The sequence below is a fragment of the Carassius auratus genome, chromosome 16, assembly GCF_003368295.1.
Source record: "Carassius auratus strain Wakin chromosome 16, ASM336829v1, whole genome shotgun sequence".
Classification (NCBI taxonomy): Eukaryota; Metazoa; Chordata; class Actinopteri; order Cypriniformes; family Cyprinidae; genus Carassius; species Carassius auratus.
In genome coordinates, this window is record NC_039258.1 from 2,191,603 (window position 1) to 2,217,488 (window position 25,886).

The 25,886-nt window shown below is 35.9% G+C and overlaps 1 protein-coding gene across 1 annotated transcript; it reads right to left on the minus strand.

The window, feature by feature from the left end:
- Positions 1-522: 522 nt before the first annotated feature.
- Positions 523-24,573, minus strand: mtmr11 (myotubularin related protein 11). The gene is made up of 17 exons (XM_026283283.1): positions 24,225-24,573; positions 18,966-19,035; positions 14,152-14,288; positions 13,893-13,962; positions 13,638-13,777; positions 12,756-12,840; positions 11,550-11,697; positions 10,669-10,756; positions 9,690-9,778; positions 9,469-9,593; positions 8,182-8,260; positions 7,764-7,834; positions 6,398-6,570; positions 5,912-6,082; positions 4,867-5,082; positions 3,620-3,919; positions 523-2,896 (listed from the first exon to the last, which is right to left on the minus strand). Exons 1-17 carry the CDS (start codon positions 24,279-24,281, stop codon positions 2,477-2,479), a joined length of 2,439 nt encoding a protein of 812 aa, XP_026139068.1. The 5' UTR covers positions 24,282-24,573; the 3' UTR covers positions 523-2,476.
- Positions 24,574-25,886: the final 1,313 nt, after the last annotated feature.

Consider the following 25,886-nt stretch of genomic DNA (forward strand, 5'->3'; position numbering starts at 1 on the left):
CACACCACTCCGGTTCATCAATTAATGTATTATGAAGTGAGTTGTAAGAAACAAGTCTATCATTAAGTGTTTTTTTTTTGTTACTTTAACCCTTTGTAAACCATTGTAAGGGAATCATTTGATAGGTTTCTTATGCTCTCCAGTGCCATAACTGAGGAAAAGTAAGATGATGTTAAAGAGTATTTTACTTCATTACTGGTGGAAGTGATGTAAACAAACTACTGACTTTCACAGAAAGTAGATTCAATTGGTATTTTGCTGTATTTGATGTTTTTAATGCCACATGATATCGAGTAGTAAAGCCTACCTGAGTGTGTATTTATTTTTGTAATGAGCGCTGTTGATGTGAACATTATTTTATTTGGTAACTTCTTGTAATGCTTCTTGTAAAAGTGCTCATGTTCTAAATATCTATATTTTGATAAGACTCAAGTATGTCAGAACTATTTGGCTCATTTGTCATATATTATTAATAAGCCGGAATAACAAATGTTAAGAAAACCATCAAACAGTTGTATTTACGAGCTATAATATGTATTTATTTATCTAAAATGTGCCAATCAAGGTTGTTACAAAAGAATAAGGGATGAAAAACATGAGAATAGGAAATGATTCGTCCCTGTGGCAGATGCAAGGATGAAAAATACAAAACAACTGGAATCAGTTTTAAGGCACAAGCATTGGGTCATTTCAAGACATGCAAGCAATTCTTGTGCCATCAAATAAACTTTTGCTTCAATTCAGTCTTGTGAAATATGTTGATGCAAGATATTTCAAGTCCATTTCTCCTGCTGATGTGAGAGCGAGACAATAGAATGAAATCTCAACACCGTACCGTATGTTAACGTTTTCAGCACCTTTTCCCCGTAGGGGAAATATAAGTAGGACAGAAACCTCTGGAGCTACTCTCTCAATTTTAGAACGTCACTGTTGTCAGACATTAGTGGCGCAATGCTTTTTTGAGGAAGAACGTCTCACAAGGACAGATCTGAAGCCGTCTTGTCTTGTAAGCCACATCACTAAGGAGCTTCAGAGCTTTCTATCAAACCTAAAAGGAATAGTTCACCTAAAAATTGAGAACGTCACATTTATGTTCTCCCAAATGCTGTTTTTTTTCTTGCTCAGAACATTAAAATAAATTTTTAAGAGGAAAAACAACAGCATTGGGATGAGTAAATAATGAGAGTTTTCCTTTTTGGGTCAACTGTTAACAGAATGAGCAGTTCTGAACACTTAATTTGTAGAAAATCGGTCAGTCTTACAAAAAACATCCACAGGAAAGAAAAAAAAAAAACATTTTGAAAGAAGTCCTGGAACTCAACTGATTGAAAACGAAGAGAGTAATGCGCAGAAGATACAAACATAACAATGACAATATAAAATGTCCTTCAACATGAGTGCTATTTTTTTTTGTCCTTCCTTATACATACATTGATTTTAAAAACACATCCCCGTTCATAAAGATGAATTAGTAAGACTTAAATATCCACTTAAACGGCAGAGGCAGCATATAAATAATTGTAATTTCACTGATGTTGCATCTAGTCTCCATTTCTCTTCTATTTTTGTATTAATACTTAATAGAATAAAAAAATGCATAACACACTTAACAGTATTGTGCCATTGCTTGTAAATATTAAGAGGCAAGACAGCATTTTGTATTATTTGCATTCAACAGGGAGGCTGAAGATTATTTTGTGTCCATCTTGTGGCCGTTCAACGAACTGCAAAACCTCGGTTGCGTGCTAGCAGCCATTTTCCCGCCTTTTTGGTTGAGGAAACACAAATCGCTATTTTACTAGCCTATGTACCATGAACTACTGCTACATGCACAAACTACATTAAGCTAAAACTGTTTCTTTATCAACACATTAAGTTATCAAATCAATATTTTGGCATGAACCTCAGACACATAACATTTCACATGCAGACAACATACATGTAGGCTACTAGCACTCTGCTTCGCTACAATTTTTATTTGAAATAATAGCAAATTCTGTTATTTAGTCACCCTCATGTTATACCAATGTCTTTTTAATTTTATTTTTTTCATGGAACACAAGATAAATAATCAGTTTTACATGCAAATTACGAGCTTTTAAACTTCAAAATTAACCATTTAGACTTAAATTTTGTTTTATTTTCACACAAAATCGTGACTTCAGAAGTAGTAGTATACATTTGGAACAACATGAGGATGAATAAATAAGATTCTTTATTTTTATTGAACTAGCTTTTGTAGTTAAATTATCTCATCAAAACACAACAGAGAAAGAATTGATGCTAGCTTTTTTGCTAGCCTATTTAATGCTAAACTTTACATAGCTACTTATACAAACAACGTCTATGTCAATCTGTGCTTTTTCAAGTGCACATAGATTTCTGTGCTATAGATTTCTAGGTTCTGCTTTGTACCGTATTTAATTGTTTTAGTAACACAAACACCAGAGGGGGGCATTTCTTTCCTTCCAAAAGATCAGTGTGAGTTTCCGGGGCGTTTGGGAAGTTTGGCACTAGGGGAGGGAATGTAATGCTGCCCTGATTGTGGCTCTTGGTGGCCAAACAGAAACGTGTGCTTGCCGTTATTCCTCTGCGCAGGCCTGGACGGATCAGATGCAGTCCGTTGGGCTCTGGGAGGGACGGAGGAGTGGGCTGCACCTCGGCTGGACGCCGGCGGCTGCTGTTGAGATGATCTAGAGGAAGAGGAGAAGAGGAAGGTCCCATTGTTGGCGTTCTGGTTGAGGTTGGACTCCAGCCGGCGGGGCTCCTGTCGTTTAGTCTGGTTCTCGGGGCGTCTGTGAGAAGCCTGAGCCAGTTTCTCTCGGAGCTGCTGCACTTCCCAGGCTAGCTGATCTAATGGATGCTGACTGCAGGAAGACGTGGGGTGGGAGAAAGCCTACAGGAAGTAGAGAGAGAGAGAGACCGATATTATACAATTGACTTGTTTATTACAAGCCATCAACAACGTGAGGATGTTAAACATCATGTATTCAATAATCAAATATCCATCCATCTTTTTTTCAGTTTACTCATTTATCTTTTTAGCCATCTATTTATCTGTTCAGCCATCCATCTATCCTTCCATCTTTTTAGCAATCAATCCATTCATCTATCTATCAGTTTAGCCATCCACCTGTCTGTCCATGCATCCATCCATCCATTTATCCTTTTAGCCATCCTTCCATACAGTACATTTAACTTTTTAGCCATCCATCTGTCTTGTCCATCCACTCATTTTTCCATCCATCCATTTAGGCATATGTCTATTCATCCATTCATCCATCCATTTTTTTAGCATCTATCTATCCTTTCATCCACCATCCATCCATCTATTTGTTTAGCTATCTATCTGTCCATCCATCCACCCATATATCAATCTGTTTAGTCATCCATCAGTCCGTCCATCTTTCCATCCATACAAAAATCCAAGTGGCTTTCACAGTACATACAATCTTAAATATGTTGCACTAATTCCCCTGAAAGTGGCGATTTCTTTACTTTTCAAGAAAACTTAGGATAAAAAACAAAGTTTAGCAATTTTTATTTACTGTATTTTGATGATTTGCATACATTAAATATGCAACCTAGTGGAAAGAACAAAACCCCAATCACAGTGTACCTGAGCGTGTAGTGCGCCCCGTAAATAGCAGCCCCTCCATACTCTGACGCAGGGTCCCAAGAGCAGGGGCAGCAGGGGCTCGTACGGGTCGTGGAGGATTGAGGGGTTCTCTGAGGGTTCAGAGAGTGAACAAGCTCGGATGAGACGCTCGAGTCCAGACAGACTCTCAGATGAAGGAGCCCTGCGGTGGCTCTTCCAGTATGAGCCAGAGTTTCCGCTCCTCCAGGGGAGCAGGTTGGAGGGATGGGAGAATGTGCTACGGGACAACAGGAACACAGAGCCTGGCAGTCCATCATTGTGCTGAGAGAGAGAATAAACAGTTTTAACACACTCAGGCTAATGAAGCGGTACAGTCAGTTGACAGCCCGATTAGAATAACGACCTAATTTTGGCAAAGGTTTATTAGTTGGCCTCATTTTTAAAGAACCTCCCTTTTAATTTCCAGCCATCTAGGGCAACCCAGAAAACATGAATCAATGATCATTAACTTGACACAAGCAATGCCTGTTAGCTGATAATTAATTTCTCTGTCCTGTACTATCAATTCCCTACTCAATATTGTTCCTCTCTGTTAGGGAAGAAGGAAATGAATAGTCATATCTGATGTTTTACTGCAGTTATTACAGGGACGATCCCTCAGGAGGAACCGGTTTCTCAGCTTCATGTCATTCTGAACCTGTTTTATGATCTATTATTGTCTTGGATGGTGACTTGTACACTACCACTCAAAAATTTGGGGTCAATAAGAAGTATTTATGTTTTTAGGCTGCATGTAATTGATAAAATATGGTAAAAACAGTAATATTTCATAATATTCTTCATAAAGTTTCCATTTAAATATGTTTTAGGATGTTATCTATTCCTTTGATGCAAAGCTGAATTTTCAGCATCGTTATTCCAGCTGCGCTGCATAATATTTCGTGGAAACATTGAGGGTTTTTGATTAATAGAAAGTTCAAAATAACAGCATTAATAGTAATATTGACTAACTTTTTGGTGCTTTTTGAAGCTTGTCTGCAACTTAAAAAAAAATGTTTCACAAAAGAAATAAAATAAAAACAGGATAAGAATGGCATGAGGGTGATTAAATTAAGTTCCATTTTTATTTTGGGGTCTCAGATTGCACTAGTAGGATTCAAACCTATAACCTTTTGATTAGCAGCCCAGATCTCCATTCCTACACAGGATGAATGTATCCTTGCTGAAGTGGGACCGTTAGTGTAGTCCTCTCAGTAGATCATTCTTACCCAGCTGCGCTCCAGGTTGGTGTTAAGGTTTCCGTTGAGGACGGGTGGAGGGCAGGCGGGTTGGGACACAGGTTGGGTGAAGCGGGCTCGTCTCTGAGCGCTGTACTGCAGGGCCCAGTCCCACACCGGAGGGAAAGGTGGGTCTACCGGCATCTCTGGGGAACCCATGGGCAACTCCCTCAGACCGTTCACTGGGGTGTAGCTCTGGGGAAGATGCTGCAGGGAAACACACTTCAGATCGGTTGTTTTGGCTGATAGATGAACACGTGAATCAGCAAAACTTCCAGACACACACACACACACACACACACACAAGCTTAAAGCTGAAGTAGGTAACTTTTGTAAAAATGTATTTGTGAAACCTGTCATTATGTCATGACATTAGAATATGAGATAGATAATCCTTTAAAAAAAAAATCAAGCTCCTCTGGCTCCTCCCAGTGGTCCTATTGCCATTTGCAGAAATTCATCGCTCCCGGTAAGAAACAACCAATCAGAGCTGCGGTCTGTAACTTTTTTTTGTGTTCAAGATTTACTAAATGTATATAAAAAGCGAGTACACCATGAATCCATTTTCCAAACCGTGTTTTTAGCCTGTCCTGAATCATTAGGGTACATTTCTGATAAGTGTTTATATTCGGTTTATATTTTAGATTGCTTCGGGGGTACCGCGGCGGAGTAACCCAGTACCTTTGTGATTCTTCATAGGAATAAACAGAGAGAAGTAGTTCCGGCTACAATGTTCTTCCGCAAGACACAAGCAGTTCTGTTTATTAACCGCTAGAGCGTCAAAAGTTACCGACTGCAGCTTTAACATTATAAGCTTGACATTCATTAAGCGTAACATTATAAATGTATTTTCTGTTATTTTTGCCCAATGTGATGCCTCCTTGCTTAATCTTACTGGTAGTTTATGTATCTAAGTAGCTATGCAAAAGGAAGATAATGTACAATTTTATGATAATATTGTCAAATTAACCCCTAAGGCAAAAACATTGCTGCATTAAATACTGTAGCTCTATTGTAGTTAGTGTTTTGTGTATACCTGTGAACGGCGACATCTCTCCCTCTGACTGTTGGCCAGGAAGCTGCTGAAGAGAGGAAGGTGCACACTGTCATGCAGAGCCAGCAGGTAGTCTTCAGTAAGCTGGAAGCGCGCGGGATACTGCGCCCACAGCTGCCATACGCAGTCGAGAAACAGCAGGAACACAGGGGCCTGCCGGAGAACAAGGTACATCACACAACTCATTTAGAACAATTCATATGGAAACTAAAGCTTCAAATTCAGCTTCAGCTAAAACAAATGCAGCTTTGCATCACAGAAATAAATTAGATCTTAAAAATAATTCAAATACAAAATGGTTATTTTAAATTGTAACAAATATTTCACAGTATTTACTGTTTTTACTGTATGTGCGATCAAATAAATGCATCCTTGAAATCATCAAAAAAAATCTTACCAACTGCAAATGTTTTGATGCATTTTATATGTGTGTGCGTTACAGAACAGAGCATTTTCTCACTCTTTTACCTCCTCTTTATCACTTTCTCTGTGATAGTTGATCCGGCTGAGGAATTTGTGTCCGGCCGTGATCCACTCTTTCTGAACCAGGCCCTGAAATCCAGCCACGGTCCTGCAGTGAGGGTCACACATCACCTGCACCAGACTGCAGACCACACAGTTCATGTCTCGATCCTCCGGCTCTGAGGAAACAGACCATAACACAACGCATGTGTAAATCAGTGGATCAGGGGATTTCATCGCCCTCTCGCGGTGCTTTCTCAGCGTCTCTGCTCAGAGCACATGTGGCAAACAGGTTTTACAGTGATAGATGGGTGCGTCAGCCTCATCTGAGAAACCCATTCCTGACGTTATTCACTGGTTGTCAAGAAACACAGAATATTGATGTATATGGCAGGGTAGCTGCGGGTTACGTGGAGGAAAACAAACGCTTTAGAGGACTGTAAAACGAAATAAGAATTTAAAGAATTGAAGGGCACTGCCAGATGTTTGTTGGTTTATGGGTTTGGAAAAACAATAAATCACAACTGTGTGGTACGTTTTAACTTCTGCTAAGAGTGTGTCATTAAAAAGAGATTAAATCCCATTGTTACAAACTGTAATCTTGTGTAGTTTGAAATGTGATCTCTAAAGATTTTTAGAAATGCACTTATGGGACAGATTTCAAGCAGTATCAAGATCGGCTTCGAAAAAGAATTTGCAATATGAAGAAAGCCTAAAACTCACAAATTTAAAATAGTAGTATATTTTCTTCCATACTGAAATAACTTGTGAGAATGGGAATACACTTAAAAGATTAGTATGAAAGTAAAAAATTCACATTTACACTACTGCTCAAAAGTTCAGCGTTGATGTTTTTTTTTAATGTTTATGAAGTCTCTTTTGTTTGTATTTGATACAGTAAAAACAGCAATATTGTGAAATAATATAATTTAAAAGAACTGTTGAATCTCCAGAAAAAATATTAAAATGTAGAAAACAGTTGCACTGCTTAATATCATTTGGTAGAAACTGTAAAACTTTTTTGTCACTATTCTTTGATGAATATTAAGTTTAAAAGAACAACATTAATATAAAATAGAAATCTTTTGGAGCATTATAAATGCCTTTACTTTAACTTTTAATCCATTTAATATATCCTTGCTAAATAAAATTATTATTATTAATAATAATAACAATAATAATAACAAAATCTTATTGACCCAGTATTGTACACGTAAAGGCCAAAGGTTATATTACCATCTGATTTTCTCACTGTATTCAGCACAGATTTGATGTGTTTAAACAGTAAAGACACACATGAATCATTGTGTGCTAGGAGGGTGCAAAGTTCAGAGTCGGGTCAGATGGCCGTTAATGATCAGTTTTGACTAACCTTGGAGAACAACAGTCATGTGACCTCCTCTGAGCAAACAAGCCACCTCTGCAGCTTTTCTCAGACAGCACCTGTGGAGACAATCACATCAAACACAGCAGGGCAAAGCACACACACACACACACACACACACACACACACACACACACAGCGGGATACAATGATGAAGGCAACATCAAATACACAATGCTAAAAATTTAGGTTAAAGTTTAGAGCATTGAATTGTGGGAGGCCGTATGCTCTTAAGTGTGGGTAAGATGCATTTCACAGTATACATACTACGGTGCAGAAAAAGTGGGAGTGGTATTTTGTCCAGAAAACAAATGTTGTCAAAAGAGAGAAAAGATTTCTACATGATGCATCCAAATATTGTTATATAGTTTAAAAGATCACTATTTGTATTCATGCACAAATATACCGTATATAGTCAAGCCAGTGGGTGCTTTCCAGAGTGGACAGCCACTTGTCATCAGGTACTGATACAGATGATGAAATATCTGTAGGGCAGAGAGACAAAAATACATTTTATTGATCAACACATTTGAAAACTTTACAACAACAATACTGGTCAATAGCTACATATAAGCATAATGCATAAACATAAATCTAAAATCATTTTACATAATACAATGTAATTACATCAAACTCCAATAAAAATAAATATTTATTTTCATAAATAATAAAATGCAACAAATGTGGCTAAAAAATAAATAGATATAAATAACTATAATAAAATTGTATTATGTGAAACAACACTAAGAAAACACACATGCAACAAATGTGGCAAATAAATAAATATTAATACATAACCTTTAATTATAGCAAACAACTCATGCATAAACTGTTGAAAAGAAACACTTGTATTAAATTTTACATATTAAAACGGTTCAAAAATTATTAATATTTTACTGCCATTTATTTTTATAATAAAGAATATTTTGATTTCATGATGGGCCCAATCTCATAATGGCTGAAATGTCATTCTGTTAATTCCTTATACTCAGAACCAGTTGCAATTTTCCAGTATTTATTAGCATCACACAACAGACAATAGAAAAATGCAGCACACTAAAGAAAAATGTGAGAGACAAAAATCTGGTCAGCCATAGTGGGACTAAGCGAGCTGCTCTTTGAACTCGCAGCACTATGAGGAATGCTTCTGGCCAGTGTGGCTTCAACCACAGGAGGAATGTGAAGCCAGACAAAACAACAAGTCTGTATCTCTGGGACTATGACTAAAATTTATCAGAAGCTCTTGACCTCTGCATACAAAATCTTTAAATCCACACCCAAGTCTCAAAACAGCTGTTGCACAAAAAAGGTCACAGCATTTAACCTCAAAAGAGAAAAGACATTGCTCCGATTCCAATCATTCCAATTGTTCAATTCAAAATGTTCAAATTTAAAGTACTAAACTCAAAAACGAAAAACATCCACACAAGTCATACAACAGGTTTGTGTGAAGAACAAACTAGTTTTATGAATATTTTATAGAGCCGTTTTGTTTTCTGTGAAAAAATGAATCCTTTAATATGCCCTGAAAAAGAGCTTTTTGGATGCTTATGTGCTGCTGTACCCATCAAGCTCGCCTGGCCACCATCTTCAGTCTGAGTTTGTTGGAACAGCAACAACATGTCTGCAAATTGAAGCTGGTTTTGGAACCAGGGTATCATCAGGCCATCAAAAATCAAGTAAAATGACCCACCGCCCAGACAAAGTGTCCGGAGTCTGGTGTGAGCCAGCTGGATGTCTGCAGGTGACGCCATTTCCTCTCCCAGATCCACAATCACACACAGCTGCTGTCCGCCGAAGAGCACCAACTCCAGATTCCTGTAGCTCACAGACGACAAGAGCTCCGTTCAGTAACGAATGCTCAACCGCTGCTAATGAACGTCTAATTTATCTAGAAAATAAGAAATGACAAACCTGATGTCGTCCTTCTCGTGGTAGATGTTATTTTGGAAGCTGGCCATTCGTAGTAAGTCACTGCCATGCGGATGCCGCCAGCACCAGCGCTGAGGAAAGTTAAATGACATATTATAAATCATAAAATATGCTTCCATATAAAAATGCTTTTTACATACAGTATTACAAGCAGTGCTGTGAAAAGGTATTTGCATCCTTCTTGACGTCTTCAGTTTTTGTGTCTAGTCCATACCAAATATGTTTAGATCTTCAAATGAAATGTAAAACACATGTTACTTATTGAAGAAAAAAACTGAAAATCGCTGAAACAATTTAGTATAAAATATACACAAAAACAGAAGAAATCAGGAATGAGCAAACACTTTTTCACAGCACTGGAATTTATCCAGAAGATGAACATTCATGCTCAAAGCTATTGAATTGCTTCAAAGTACTTAGTGCATCATATGAACTACTCTTATGGTGATTTTATGTATTTTTTTGCTGCATGAAAAAAAACAACAACATATACTTTGGGAACTATTACTAACTATTCATTTAAGGACATAAAAAGCATTCACGATATTTGACTTTGGTCAAGGGAATTTCAATGAAAATCATGTCATCCCAAACATGCATGACTTTTTCTTCTGTTGAACAAAGAAAGAGATTTCAAAGAAAGTCAAAACAGAAGTTCCACTGTAGAGAGAAAGTCTTTTAGAGGAGGTTTGGAATGATGAGTGTTGAACCGAATATTTTGTGGGAAATAATGTTGTGTAGGATCTGATTTTCTTCCTTAAGTGTTTGATTTGTGAGAAGAAGGTTTTGGGTCATTTTGGTAGCCTGGATTAAAAACTATTTACATTTAAATTATGGTAACATTATAAAATATTATGAAAACAAAATTTAGGAACATTCCATTATGGAACATTTATCTTAGTAGTAAATAATGTCATGTTTAAAAGTCTTGTTTTGTAGCGGGATGTCAGAATGAACTCACTGGGATGCGGCCCTCGTTAAAGTGGGCAAATGTTTTCTTGAGCTCGGTGTCCAGGACCCTCTGAGGAACCACATTGAATCTGGGCAGACTGGAAGAACACAGGAGGAAAAAACATGGGAATAGTTTCCACATAGAATAATATGATGTGCCTATGATTGGACACGCTTTGCAAACATGAGATCATGTGGAGAGCTCAAATAGATTCAGCCTTACATTTCTAAACTACCATTCAAAAGTTTGGGCTTATGTTTTGAAAGAAGACATTTGTGATTTATGACATTTATTATGAAATATTAATACAATTCCCAATGAGTATTGAGAATGAGAATATATTTTAAAATGTAATTTATTTAAAAAATATTCCTTAATATAATCAGTGTTTTACATTTTTGTGCTGTGCTTAATATTTTTGTGGAAGGCATGATGCTGTTTTAGGATGTGTTTTGATCATTTGAAAGTAAATTTTTTTTTTTTTATCTTGTGTAATATTATAAATGTCAATCTCAATCTCGCAATATGTAAAAATATACACTGTCCTATTACTAACTGTAACTGCAACATGAAAATCAGCAAGAGATGGCCAGTTATAATATTGAAATGTGGTTATTTTGGTACAATTTTGTTTAAAATGTCTTAAAAAAAATCACAGCTTATGTTACCTCCGTTCATTTTGTGTATTTGCATACTGCTAAAATGACATAATAGTATAGTAGTATGTTATTTTGGACACACAATATGTTATTCATCAGAATGTATGTGTGGGAAAAGCATTTAGAAAGCTGTCATGGGACAATGAATATCAGTCGTGTCTAAAAAGCAGAAAAACGTGTTCTAATGTCAAAGCTAAACTGAGCTCCGGAGGTCTGAAAGAGGAGCTCTACCTGGTGGACATCTCAAAGCGGTCATTGACAGAGCTGACCCTCCAGCCGCTGGCACCTGTCCTCTCCAGCTCCTGCTCCCATCCCATCGAACACTCGAACCAGTTCATGTTAGGGTCACGCCGCCTGTTGCTTAGGAACTGCTTCATTTCTATAGACAGCATAGGGAAGCATTGAAGGTTTGGATTGATTACAAGATCCGGTTTGTGTGCAAAACCTCCTGAGAGCTGCGAACTCAATTTGGACTGGTGCAATGAACATGCACAGACTACAAACAAACCTTGACAAGGTTGAAAAAGGGCTGGAAGGTGACTTGTTTCAGATTACTTTCCATTATTCATCTGGTTACCGGTCACTTTCCCTCTCAGAGACGTGACTTAGCTCACATTTCCTTCTATGATTCATTTGAATCTCTAATATGTGTGGACCACAAAGCTAGATGGGGGTAAAATAATAATATTCCAATATTCTTCAGCTTTTTGACAATATAAGTTAAAATATTTTGCTCTGAAATCACTTTAAAAAACAGGTTTTTTTAATATAATGTAACCATTTATTTTAGTAGATTCAATATGTTCAATGCAAAAAGTAAAGATTATTATCAAAAATAATAATGACCACAAGTAAAAAAAAAAAAAAAAAAAAAAACATTTACATTTATATTCATCCATGTAATTAAACATAAATATAATGTAACAAGTCCCAACTATTTACTAAATTTTAATTCATACATGTACTTTTAATAATACAATGTATTGCCCACCCCTACCTATAACTATATTACTGATCTAAAACTCATTCCTTCACTTACTGATGCTCAGAATCAACTGAATAAATCCCTGCTCGTTTGTGCACTTGTACTTGAAATGTATGTTCATACCAGTAGCAAACATAACATTATCACCAAGCTATCTAGTAAAAAGTGTGTCATCTGGAATATGTCACATTTTAATTACCATACGCTAATATAAGATAAACAACTTAAAAAAACAACAACAAAAAACAACAACCACATATTATTCAAAATTATAAATACTGCAAAAACATCTGCTGGCAACCCTCGAGGAATGTTGTGGAGTTACATTGCAGATGAGCAAAACTAAGATTCAAGAAAACCAAACAAACACATCAGACAGATGCCTGGGCGATGTATGTGTGCCATCTTCTCACTGTCATTATGGATTTTTGCATTGATTCTCAATTACTCACCAGTACTACCCAAAGCAGCATTTTGGAAGGAGAGGATGGTTCCAGGTTTCAGTGGTTGATAGGTCTTAGCAATGGTATATGTGATCTGAAAGCAAGTTGGAATAGAGTATGATGACCAAAAGCTTGAAACACACTCCACAATAATGTATTATAAAAGTAAATACTTCAAGCTCAAAGTCAGCAGTTTGGATGGTTAAGCATGACCTCACTGGGGACTCATGGTTAAAAAAAACATCTTTCTCCACTGATGGCCATTCATAAATAGCCATGTTTTCAGAATTATATATATATATATATATATATATATATATATATATATATATATATATATATATATATAATTAGTAGATAATTTGCCTGAATACAATTCAGTTTGGCTCTTAAAAGCATGAAATTAACTACTATTGTTCCGGTCTTATTTGCAAAAACTATACATCTGCATTTGCACACTTGCACAAGTACACTACCACACAAAAGTTTGGAGATTTTTTTCAAGGAATTAATTATTTTATTCAGCAAGGGTGCATTAAATTGAAAAGTGGAAGTAAAGATGTTTATAAAAGTTCCAAGAGATTCCTACTTCAAATAAAAGCTGTTCTTTTGAACTTTCTAGTCATCAAAAAATCCTCAAAAAAGGCATTAATCAGCACAGCTGTTTTTAACACTGAAATAGAGCAGAAATCAGAATGATCTCTGAAGGATCATGTGACACTGAAGACTTGCGTAAAGCTTTCCATTACAGGAATGGATTACATTTTAACTGTTGGAAACAGTTATTTTGAATTGCAATAATAGCTGACTGTTTTCACCATATACTGATCAAATAAATGCAGCTTTGCTGAGCATGAGAGACTTTCCTTATATTCTTATATTAAGACGAACCTCCACAGCTTGAGTATCAGGCGTGAGTCTGTCAAACAGGAAGCAGAGGACACGCATGTCTCGGCAGTACAACACCAGCTCCTCGGGGGTGAATTTAAGAGAGCAGGTAGGGGTCACTAGTTTGGTGCGAGACGGTCCCACTACAGCACACATTTATATGCATTAAAACATATAGTTAAAAAGTGACCTGGACATATTCTTTATAGGTTTCATAAAAATATGCATCTGTTTATCTGTCTGTAGAGATTGTCTCACCTGCCACAACTTTATCTATGGAGGCGAGAGCTACGTCATGATCTCCGAGCATCACAGGATCTGCGTTATCCTGAAGAAAGAGAAAAGAAGGCCATCCGGATAAATACGTCTGCAAAGAGTTACACTAGTCTGCCAGAGACTTTATGAACTTGAGCCGGCCAGAAGCGCTTCACGGTTCACAGTGAGGCTCAACTTTACCCGGAAAAAACAGTACTGGGATTCTCATTCCGGAAACATCTCAGCAATCTGTGGCACTCACGTCAGGTTTCTGGCTGTCCTGAGGCACGAAGGCAACTCTGAAATGAGTGCAGAACAGAGTCCCAGACAACCAGCCTCCTCCTTCCTTAGCAGACAGCTTCTTCCTCACCAGCACGGCTCGCTGGAGCACACACTCTCCTGCAAAAACAAATGACACATGATGAAAAACACGTGCCTTTAGTCCATGTCTGCTAGCTTGGAGGCCATCTATATGCTACTATTATGCTAAAAGTGTACTATAGCAATAGCAACATGTGTGATCTGTGGAAGGAATGACTCAAACATCTGGCTTTTAATTCAAAGGGAAACTTTAAAGTCTCTGTAGGCTATTATAGTCACATATATAAAGGATATGCGGTATTTTAAAAACAGACTGAGGGAAATTATGATTCTGTTGACACAGAACTCACACAATCATAAAAAGTGAAGGCAAATGTCAGAAGAGGCCCTTAAAGTCAGGCATGAACACTCTCTCAGTCTCACGTGGACTGAGTAAGGCTACTCTTATGGTCACTTTTCAAAGGCTGGTTTCTTCAATTTATGACTCTCAAGGGTGCACTGGATCTCAAAGCTCATTCCTGAGGCATCATGGGACGCAGATGTCAGAGAGAAGAGGACGGAAGCAGAGAGATTGGACCGTCACGGTGATTACTGTGCTATTAGAAAAACAGAGCTCACTGGACTGACTGGACACTTTCATGAACAGTGAATATACACTTCATTCCACAAGGTTTCTAGCCGTTTCAGTGTTCTTCTTTTTCATTAAAACTAAAACTATTCAAAATTGCCTTCAGTAGTCAGAATAAAGCTAAAATATAATAAAATTTAAAAATCCCCAAAAATGTGAAATGTTGCCAAGTTACTGAAATAACTACTACTTAATGAAATAAGTACTAAAATTGCTCAAATTAAAGCTACACAGAAACACACACACACACACCCACACACACACTCACACAAATGGCTAATAACAAAATAAAAAAAACAAAAACAAAAAATGATATTATATTATGATACATTATATTATAGTCAGTCAGAAAGTTAATTTTTATATATGTTAAATACTTAAATACTGAATTAATTTAGTTTGCCAAAATATTTTTTTTCTGAATTTATCTAAAAATAAAATGAAATAACCTGAATCTACTTCACCCAGCTTGTGTTGAGTTTCACTGAGTTGCTGCTTTGCTAATTTGAACCACATGTGCAGTTTGATTTGCTTTAGTCAGCATTTGGTTTCTATTAAACTTCACTTTCAGACGAGAGTAGCGTGCACTACCAGAGTTATTCCATGTTGGTCCAACCTCTCCGGGACACATCAGCCAGTTTGTTCCAGGTTTTATGCTACTGCATGACGTCATGTGAATAAGCAACCATGAAGAAGGGTCACATCGCACATTCCCAATGATAACGGAGCAAACACCAATCTTATTATTTCATAAACCTGCAGTTAAGACACTCCCAGCAAGGTTTTACTAGGTAACAGTGAACTTAAACCAGTGAGGCAAAGAAGGTCTAACAGCTTAAACCACTTCCTTTAAAATGTGCTGTCAGTGACACAGAAAATGTCTTTACTTTTTGATATTAGATAATTTGTTTTTTAGAGAAACTGGGACAGTCCTGGGTTTATAAACAGCAGATGTAATCCAATGCGATAAAAAAAAAGACTAAATCATTTTAAAATATGATTTATTATTATGCAATAAAAAATCAATAATTAAAAGTAATAAATATGTAATTAAAAGCAATACATTAATTCATTAAAATAAAACTAAAATAATAAATGAATAATAAATGAACACTAGCATACATACATGGTACGGTCATAAAAAGTATCTGCTGGTTGCTGATTTGCTGCTAGATCTCAAAATACATTATTTATATATTTTTTCTCTACACATCATTTCTCTTATTTGTCCCAGTTACAGGAATAAACTGCAAAATAAAAAATAAAAAAATCACTAACATTGCATAATACCACACTACTGTTGCAGTATGCATCATGCATAATGTCATTTTTCTATATGCATCCGACAAAAAATGAGCAGCATACAACCAAATCATGCCACAAAAATAATGCATCACACAATGCAAATGCAAACTGGTCTAAAAACTACAAAATTCCTCTGATTCTGTTTTTGAGAAGCTAACTGGATGCCATTCTGTCAATTCAACCTTGAAACATAATGAGGTCATGAGACAACAACGCAGTGTACTACACGTGTGAATAATTTATCATTGCATAATACATACATTCTTTTAAATAGCAGGCTGTCAGCAGTATATACAGTATAATCTACTCTTTCAATCTCCTCTGACCTGTTCACCTCCAGGGACCGATTCAGTTTCCGCTGCCCTGCGTCCGAGGGTTATCTGAGATTGTGCGGATGGAGGTAGAGTCATACACATGACTGTACTGACCATGAGAGCATGCGCGTCCCCACGGGTCACTGCAATGTGAGCCCTGTGACCCTGAATGGTTAAACAGAGTTTGTCGCTCCATATTCAAACCACTGTGAATGGATGAGACTGTGGCACGATACCTTAGACATCCAGGATTCAAATGAATGAAGATCCCATAACAGAAGAAGTCATGATGACATGTGCTGCCTCAGACTGCTATTCAGCCAGTAATATGTATGCTGTCTTGTCTAGACAGCCTATAAAATACTACTGTATTTATATCTATATTGTACTAGTGTGTACACTAGTGTACTACTAGTATAAAGATCTGTGAAAGAAGTCTCTTCCGCACAACAAGACTTTATTTAAAAGCAGTAAACATTAAAACATTTTAAAAACTGTTTAAACAACAACAACAACAAAAAACTTATTCTGACTTTTCAGCATCATTACTCCAGCCTTCATTCTATGCTGATTTGCTGCTCAAGAAACTCTTTTATTATCATCAATGTTGAAAACCGTAATGCTGCTCAATATTTTTCTGGAAACAATATTTTTTCAGGATTAAAAAAAAACTGCATTTATTTAAAACATTTTTTGTAGTTTTACTTCTATTCGAATTAATGCATCCTTGCAAAAAAAATTTAAAAATAAAAAAACCTTACTGACAACAAACTTTTGAACAATAGTGGATCCTGTTCAAAATGAATACAAAAGTAATTTGACACTTTCTGTCGTCAAGTTTATGTTTTTATCACAAACGGTAGCTTTGTGTGTGTGTGTGTATATATATATATATATATATATATATATATATATATATATATATAAAATCAAAAAATAGCTTTTACACAAAAAAAATAAATAAAAAAATAATCTAAGATGAAAAGATTGACATTTTACAGGATTAAAACATTTTGGGGAGCACTGTTTTAAGTGTCCTTGAGAATTTAATTGAATTCACAGATGTAAACAGTGAAAAGTGAAAATAGACAGGTGTGTGTGTTTGGTGTCCAAACAGAGACCATGCACACTGAACATCAACAAAGACCGAGCAGTGTGTGAGAAGCGTTGAGGTGAGCGGCTCTATTAAATGTTGATGCGGTGGGAAGCACTCAATGCTGTGTAAGTGCTGATATGAGGTCGGACTCATGGCCTGCCAACATTCCTGAGTAAAGCTGCTGCTTAAACACACTGCTGATGCTGAGATTGTGGCGAGGGGCTGCTGGGCTTCAACACACACACTCTGCACACTGAGCTGTTGTTTTCTGAGGACATTCACACCCACAGAGGCAGACGGACCACAAGCATCCAGACCAGACCAGGTCTTTTCCTGTCGGAGATCAACTACCTGAAAGCAGCGGTGCTATTAACGTGACTACTCATTTCAGAAGGTTTTCAAAACAGTGTAGCTTTTCCAAGAAAGAGCGGGGAGTCACATGACAAAACCCTACATCACCGTTTCTGTACGTCACACTGTACAAAACAAACACACTCTATTAGAACAGTCCCTGCTCTCAGATGGCATTAGGAAGAACGATTCATTTCAGGGAATCATTTGGTTCGGAAGCTTTGTTTGTGAATTAATTCAATTCATTAAACTGATTCAACAATACGATTAGATGATTAATGAATCATTCCATTTTCACACGTTAAAATGTCATTTTACTTATACTTTTTTTTTTTGTAGCAAAAATAAATTTTAGTCACTATGCTTTTAATGTTTTTTAGTTTAATAAAAGTATTTTAGTTCATAATTTAAATAAATTTGCATTTACTAACTATGAAACTGTAGTTTGACAAGCTCCAGACTATACATAATTAAAAGTAGTTGCATCTACACGGTTCCTGACAGAACTACTTCAACTTACACTACTGTTTTGTTTTGTCTTGTCTTTTGTAAAAATGAATACTTTTATTCATCGGGGATACATGAAATTGAGCAAAAGTGACAGAAACACACACACAAAAAAAATGCAATTTCAAATATATACGGTTCTTTTGGATTTATTATTCATCAAAGAATTCTGGATTTCCATGAAAATATTAAGCAGAACAACTGTTTTCATCATTGATAATAATCAGAAATGTTTCTTGAACAGCAAATCAGCATGTCAGAATGATTTTCTAAGGATCATGTGACACTGACGATTGGAGTAATGATGATATTTAGGAATAATTAACATTTCAAATAGAAAATGCCTTTTTGAAATTATAATAACATTTTACAATATTACTGTATTTTTGATCAAATAAATGCAGACTTGGTGAGCAGAAAAGCATTAAAAACATAATAAATGGGTGAATAAAAATTCCTCAAACTTTTGAATGGTAGCATAATTATGATAACAGGGTAAATCCTGTTATAAATGTTAATATATTATAAAAATAAGCTTGCATTGTGAGATTTACCTGGCAAACAGCAGAGGCCGAGTACATCTCTCCCGCGTGCATGAAGGCTACTGTGGCTCATCATCCTCTCCTGTAGAAACACAGAGAGATAATAAACAAATGAAGGTTGTCATATAGTATGATACAATTAATAGGGGTTATATGTGCAACAAACTTATACATTCTTTAAATCAGGTCACGTAATTTCCGGACCAGGTCTTTTCTATGTGCTTCATTAAATACAGTTGTTTTACTCAAGATGCCTTCAAAAGAGATACCAAAGCTTATCATAACTGATGCATATTGATATCTAAAAGATTATTTATTCTCCATAACATTGGGATATTAAAATTGAAAAGAATTCCAGCAGAAATAACGACCAGCCAATTTTGCAGATAAGTCCATAGATATCGCAATTAGTTCTTATTGCTGTTAATTCTTCAAAAAGCGGATGCAACGAGACTGGTTTTCCTGTTTGGTCAAGTGATGTTCAACATACGCATTATTATGCACAATTTATGCATTTCAAAAATAACTAAAAATATTTGAAAACAGGTAGTTCAGACTCATACTAACATAAATAAGAAGACACTGGTTAAAAATCTCAAAGCATTGAACAATTCATTAGTCTGGCTGATGCACGCTATGCAAACATACAGTTGTATTTTCTTTAACTTCTGATACAGTCACAGGAAACATGGCCTTCATTTATATGCAGCGATTAGAATAGTGCTTTGAAAGCAGCTCCTGGGACTATATTTAAATTGCATTAAACTCTCAATAGACTTTCAGGTTTCATTTCCCACTGAGCAACTGAACCACACAAGTAGGTTAAAATTAAACGCGCTGATATTATCAACTCACTTATAACAAAGCGTCTTTCATTAGCGAGTCACTCACTACTGGGTAGAACAGAAGTCGAACAGAGATTAGTACAGTTACATTAGTACCATTTGAGAACTTGTTAGCTGGTCACTAACATTAAACATCCGTGATATTGGATTATATTAATACAAATTATTTTTTTCAAATAAACAAACAAATAAGTAATTTGTTACGTTTCAGCCATGCTTAATAGAGAAAGGACAGGAAATGACTGGGAGAAGAAAAATTAAACAGGTTGCTTTGCCCACATAATGTTTTGGAAATACTGCATATTAACCATGTATAAAATTATTTATTGCTTGCTCATTAGTTTTAGTTGTGTGTACATTTAATCGCAAAATAGTAGACTCTAAAAGGTAGCCAGAATAAAATCCACCAGAACAATAAAAATACTGGACTGGACTGCTTAACATCTCTGAGGAAGTGAATACATGTGCAATAAGTGCAGGACAGATAAATGAAAGAAAAAGGAAAAAAAAAAACCTCAGTAGCACATTTTTGCTGAGGGTTCAGTTCTCCCAGTCACATGGTCGCCACCGCTATCGTGTAATCTCTCTTTCATTGCCTCTTTCTTCACCATTAAACACATCCCTCCCTCCTTCCCCTCAGCTTCTGAGGGTCGAGGCAGCCAAGACTCGTTTCAGTTCCCATTGCTTATGGCTTCCCCTGGTTTCTGTGGCCAGAGAATGCAGCTGAGGGAACATACAGGCCTCGTCTCCCACGAATCAGTCAGGCCAGACTCGCAGAAACAAGACGTCCAATGGGAATGTGGGAATGCACTGTGCCACCATATAAACCTCACACTGTTAAGTTTATTAGTCATTGCCTAGAGGCACAATAAGCCTTTGTGTGGAGCATCAATCTAGGGCTAAATGAGGCAACTAGAGGCCCGGTGGGACGCTTAAACCTATCGCTTTATAGAGCCGAGCTATTGTTCGGTGGCTCGTTATTTTCATGTGCTCTTCGCGTGCATCTCTCTGCCGCACAGAAATGTCAACAAACGGGAACAATGCATCTATTTGTATAAAACGTTGGAAGTATTTTCTCTGTATGTCAGTTGAGATGGTTAAATATAGCACCTTTGTTCTCAAAAAAAATCATTCTTGTCTAGCCATGACGCTGCCTTTTCTGAATTTAACAAAACATCTTGTATCATCATTCCTTAGTGCAAAAACGAGGAAATATCAATATTACAACAAGGGTCATTGTGGTTAGCTAAAACCAAAACAAATACAATTTTGGTTACTTGGAATTAAATAAGCATTTTCTGAAATAAAGTAGTAATAAACATCTAACTTATTTAAGCTAGTTTTCAAGGCAACATTTTTCATTTTCATTTAGATTAACTTGATGTACTAAAATAACTAAAAATGAAATAAATCTAAATAAATAAACTATAAAAATATACAGACATACTTAAAAATTAGAAAAACATACAAATAAGATTACAAAACAGTTAAATTAAAATGAAAATACAATTTTTTAAAAACTAATGTAAAATGTTAATGTTATTTTAATATCATTCATATACTATTATTGTTACTGTCAATATTTTGAATTCGATTTTTGTTTTCACTTTATTTATTTTTTGTATTTATAAACATATCTATTTATCACTTATTCATTTTTATTTGTTTTATTTTATTTGTTTATTTTTTAATACTTTAACGTAAACACTTTCAGTTTGTTTATTTCAAACAATTATTATTATTATTATTATTTTTTTACTTTTGGTTAAAATGCTAATCCTAATTGCAGTAATTAAAATAACACTGATTACTTCTGCTCATAAAGTTTTGGCGCGCTAAATAATACACATTGGCACATACCTCATCATGTAACACTAGTACTACAATTTTGATAAATCTCAAATAAATATTTTCACTTGAAGGTAATATCAATATCAAGTCCAAAACCAGACCTGAGCCACATCTAGAGACCTTGGGCCAGCAAGAAACCCAGAACACCCTAGCAACAGCATGTCAACACACTAAAAAGCGCACCGCCACACCACAACAGCCTAAAACTGCGACAGTGATTTAGGATTGGCAAGCATCACTCTCAACAAAGCTATTTTGCAAAACTAATCTAGTTTTACATAGAATCATAAACACACACCACCACTGTTCCAGCTGTTTTTGTCATATAAAATCTTCCTCGGTGTCGTCATTCTCTTTCTGCAGCTTATTAGGAAACCCACATCTAAAAAAAGCAGTGCAGGAAAAGCTCCAAGGTTAATTAGAGGGTGTGCCACAGCAGTGTTTATGTTATGCTTCATCTTTTAAAATAATTTAAAGTCAAAACAAACCTTCAGCAAATCTCTTATTTAAACAACCACTCATTTTGCACCGAATCCAGATGACGCCGTTCACTTCGATAACATAAACGCAAGTAATTACACACGCCACATGGCATATTCAACTCCAACCAAACAAGCAACAATGAATGGGATATCCCTGAGCTCTACAGCAGTATATCTGCATTCACAGTGTGAAGTTTGATCCATCGGGGAAGTTCTGAGTATTTCTGTATTTTTTAAACCATTGACATTCCAGAAGAGCTGATCCCAAGACGCCCAGTTGAAGAGTCTGAAGAGTCATGTCAGCTATGAAAATCTCTGTTATGACTGAGTTACTGCTTTGAACTGACTTAATGAGTTTTAAATGAAAAAGCCAATGTGGTGAAGTCTCGCCACAACTGCTACATTCACAATTCCTTCTCCATCTGTTCATTTACAGCACTGGAACAAAACATAGATTGCCCCAGTCTCAAATGCACCAACTTGGGAGGCCTCCATCCACACAATTTACACGATTAAAATTCATTTTCTAAGCAGGGAAGAGTCACGTCTGACACTTCAGCAATACCCATCCACCACCTCCACTCCTAGCGAGCTCTAGGTAGGCTGTTTCCATGGCAACAGCCAGATGTTGTGCACATTGGGGCCTCCACACTCTCCACGTTTCCCCCCGAGGCGGCTTAAAATAGCCAGGGAAGAAAAGTTATGCAGCAGAGGTGAGCAATAGCAGATAGAAAATAGATGGCTTGCTCTCCCATAAATAAAATTTGTCATCATTTACTCATGCTCTTGTCATTCAGACAAGTATGTTATATTATTTTGTGCATGAAACAGAAAGATGATGCTAGGAGGAATGTCCGATCAGCTCTTTAAAAAAATAAAAAATAATAGATTATTTGCTCTCCCATAAATACAATGTCATTATTTACTCATTCTCGTCATTCAAAAATATATATTATTTTCTTTCGTACATTAAACACGAAGATGATATTAGGAGGAATGTCCGATCAGCTCTTTTCAAAAGAAAAAAAAAAGTGAAAGGTAAATATGCTGTAAATATCCTAAACAAACAAAAAAATTATAATTTAAACATTTACATTTTTATAGCATTTTTAAAGTGTTCTTTTTTATACAACCAAAGATGATTGCAATTTATACTCAACCTTCATATTAAATTAACTAAATTAAAAGAAAAATTAAGTGTAATTTATATTAAATAATTATTTAATATCACAGTACATTAAAACATATTTATGTCTCCAAGCATGCTTTATGAATGACTAAAAAAAATCCATAAATAAAAATACATTCACCACACCCTATGAGATAAAAAATGAAACCGAATTCCCATCTGAGAGTCCAATTAAGGAGGCTCTGTTATTCCAACATATTTAGGCTTCATCATTTTAAAGTAACAAATACTAGCAGCCCGACATTCCTTGTCCACTGAAGCAGATTTATGTTTTCTTGTTCCTTTTATTATTATATATTTTTCCTAAATGGAAAAACTGACTCCTCAACCACAGATTGTGGACTATTCCATTTAAAGAGTTTCTGGTGAAATGAAATGATGTGAAGGTAGTTTCCAAATACAATATTATGGAGGATAGATTATAGAACAGAAAAGTATATTCCATCATTCTCACAGCATCTGAAAAATACTAAGCACCGATGTAGTTCAGGTCCCAAAACCAGCTAAGCTGAGCTCAGATTCTTTAGCAGGACAACATAAGTCATTCTTAGAAAAAGTTTGTAACTATTTTTTAATGGAAAACTGACTCCCACCAGATTGTGGTTACACCCATTAAACCTTTTTCTGGTAAAATGATGAATTTAATGGATTTAGTTTTTCTGGGAAAGTGACTAGCAACATTTGCATGAAAGTTGCACAAACATTTACTCATCTGTTATAAACTAACTGACAGATAAAATAAATAGAATCCACAAGGACGTGTTCGAAACCCTCCCAAAATCGTGCTTACTTTAATATGAATACAATGTTTATATTATAACGTTACTTAGACGACGCAGAAATTAGAAAACAATGACACACTTCTAAATAAATGATGGATATGTACATTAGTATTTAAGCTTACCTTCATGTCTGGAACCATCTGTCTCACTTTAAAGGTGGTTTTGGACCCTGTCAACATGATTTCAACCTAAACAGCTCCGGATTAACAGGATAAACGGTGTATTTGAAAGAGGTTTGACGGTTTGATCCTGTCCATGTTACTGAAATCGGATAGTCTGCGTCCAGTCGGCATCACTAAAGCGCGTACACACATTTCTCCATCCGTTCAATGTTAATACTCAACTAAATTCGAAATCATCCCTAACAGAAATCTGTTTTCTCAAAGAGGACGCGCTTTTTCCCACCGCGTTAGTTTACAGCCCCTACGCCATAGTGAAATGACACGGGTGTTACTGAGTAACAAAATCCAGGACCGAGTCTCTCTTAAAGGGCCAGTCCCGCCAAAAACTGAATGCGCTTCTGTGCTTATGAACTGCTTCCATCTGTCTCTCAGAACGAGCTGCAGCTCTTCTGGAAATCCGTGGTCATGTTCGATATATCATACTAGCGTACTATTTATACTTAATATAGCATGTATACTATAAACAGCATTCACATGTTCTGTTCGAATTACACACAAGATCTGACATTTTATTTACAAATAATTATAGGTCACTACAATGGGTTAAGGTTTGCCTAGTTAGCCCCTACTGGCAGATTTGCTGGTAAAGTCTCTTTTCCCATCGACGACCATTTAAAACGACAGACTCGGTTTTAAGTGCACGCTAAAAAATAAAAATAAAAAAGTAAATAATAAAATGTCACATTATTACTGTTATTTCTGTTTTTAGTTGGCCATATGAGACTTCTTTGACACATTTTATAAAGTTTATTATTTTTGCTGCTGCCGTTGTTGTTGTTAAGCTATTTTAAAACTGCTAAAATGCATTTCTACAAAACAGTCTTGAGGAATACAATGTAATTCATGTAAATGAATCGATAACATCAACAAGATAAATGTGTGTGTGTGTGTGTGTACTAATCTAATTCAATGCCGTGGACTAGTCACTGGTCCTATAGAGGGCGCAACAGGATAATAAATATTTTAAGGATTTCCATATTTACGCTCCATTTCCAAACAGTTAAAATTACAAAGAAATGTACTGTAAACAATGTACTTTGATTCCTCAATAAAATAGCTTAGAAACTGAAAAGTTCAAGCAAATATTTCTTAATAACTAAATCCCACAGCATCACTACTACTACAGAGATGCTGCAAGGTAGAATTAATTCACACATGCAATCGCTCTCACTAATGCATTCATATAAACATAATATTTACTGTGCTACTTTATCTATATGATTTAGATAGAAAATAAATCTGTGAGAAATAAACGACCCAAAGACAAAATAATGGATAAAAATGAGCTGTTATAGTAGAAATAGCCATGTGGGCAACACTGTGTCATATTGCCATAGCTGTGCACAAGGGGTTTGTCACAGCCACAGGCATATATATATATATATATAGAGAGAGAGAGAGAGAGAGAGAGAGAGAGAGAGAGAGAGATACTATATATACTAATGCAGCCTTCATTCATATAATCTCTCAATTCATCACTAATGTTAGCTAGCTTTAAACTCAGAGGTCTAATGTTAAACCAACTAACAGACCAGTTTAAATTGACATGGCACAAAGTAATTCTTGGAAAGGTTTTTCATGCTAAAAATAAATCTTCTGCCA

What these genes read in the sequence shown, in the direction of transcription:
- mtmr11 (XM_026283283.1), bottom strand. Translation starts at nt 24,281, where the DNA reads ATGTTGACAGGGTCCAAAACCACCTTTAAAGTGAGACAGATGGTTCCA. An exon ending in AGATGGTTCCAGACATGAAG is followed by an intron (nt 19,036 to 24,224) that starts GTAAGCTTAAAT and finishes GTGTTTCTACAG; the next exon opens with GAGAGGATGATGAGCCACAG. An exon ending in CATAGATAAAGTTGTGGCAG is followed by an intron (nt 13,778 to 13,892) that starts GTGAGACAATCT and finishes TGTGTGCTGTAG; the next exon opens with TGGGACCGTCTCGCACCAAA.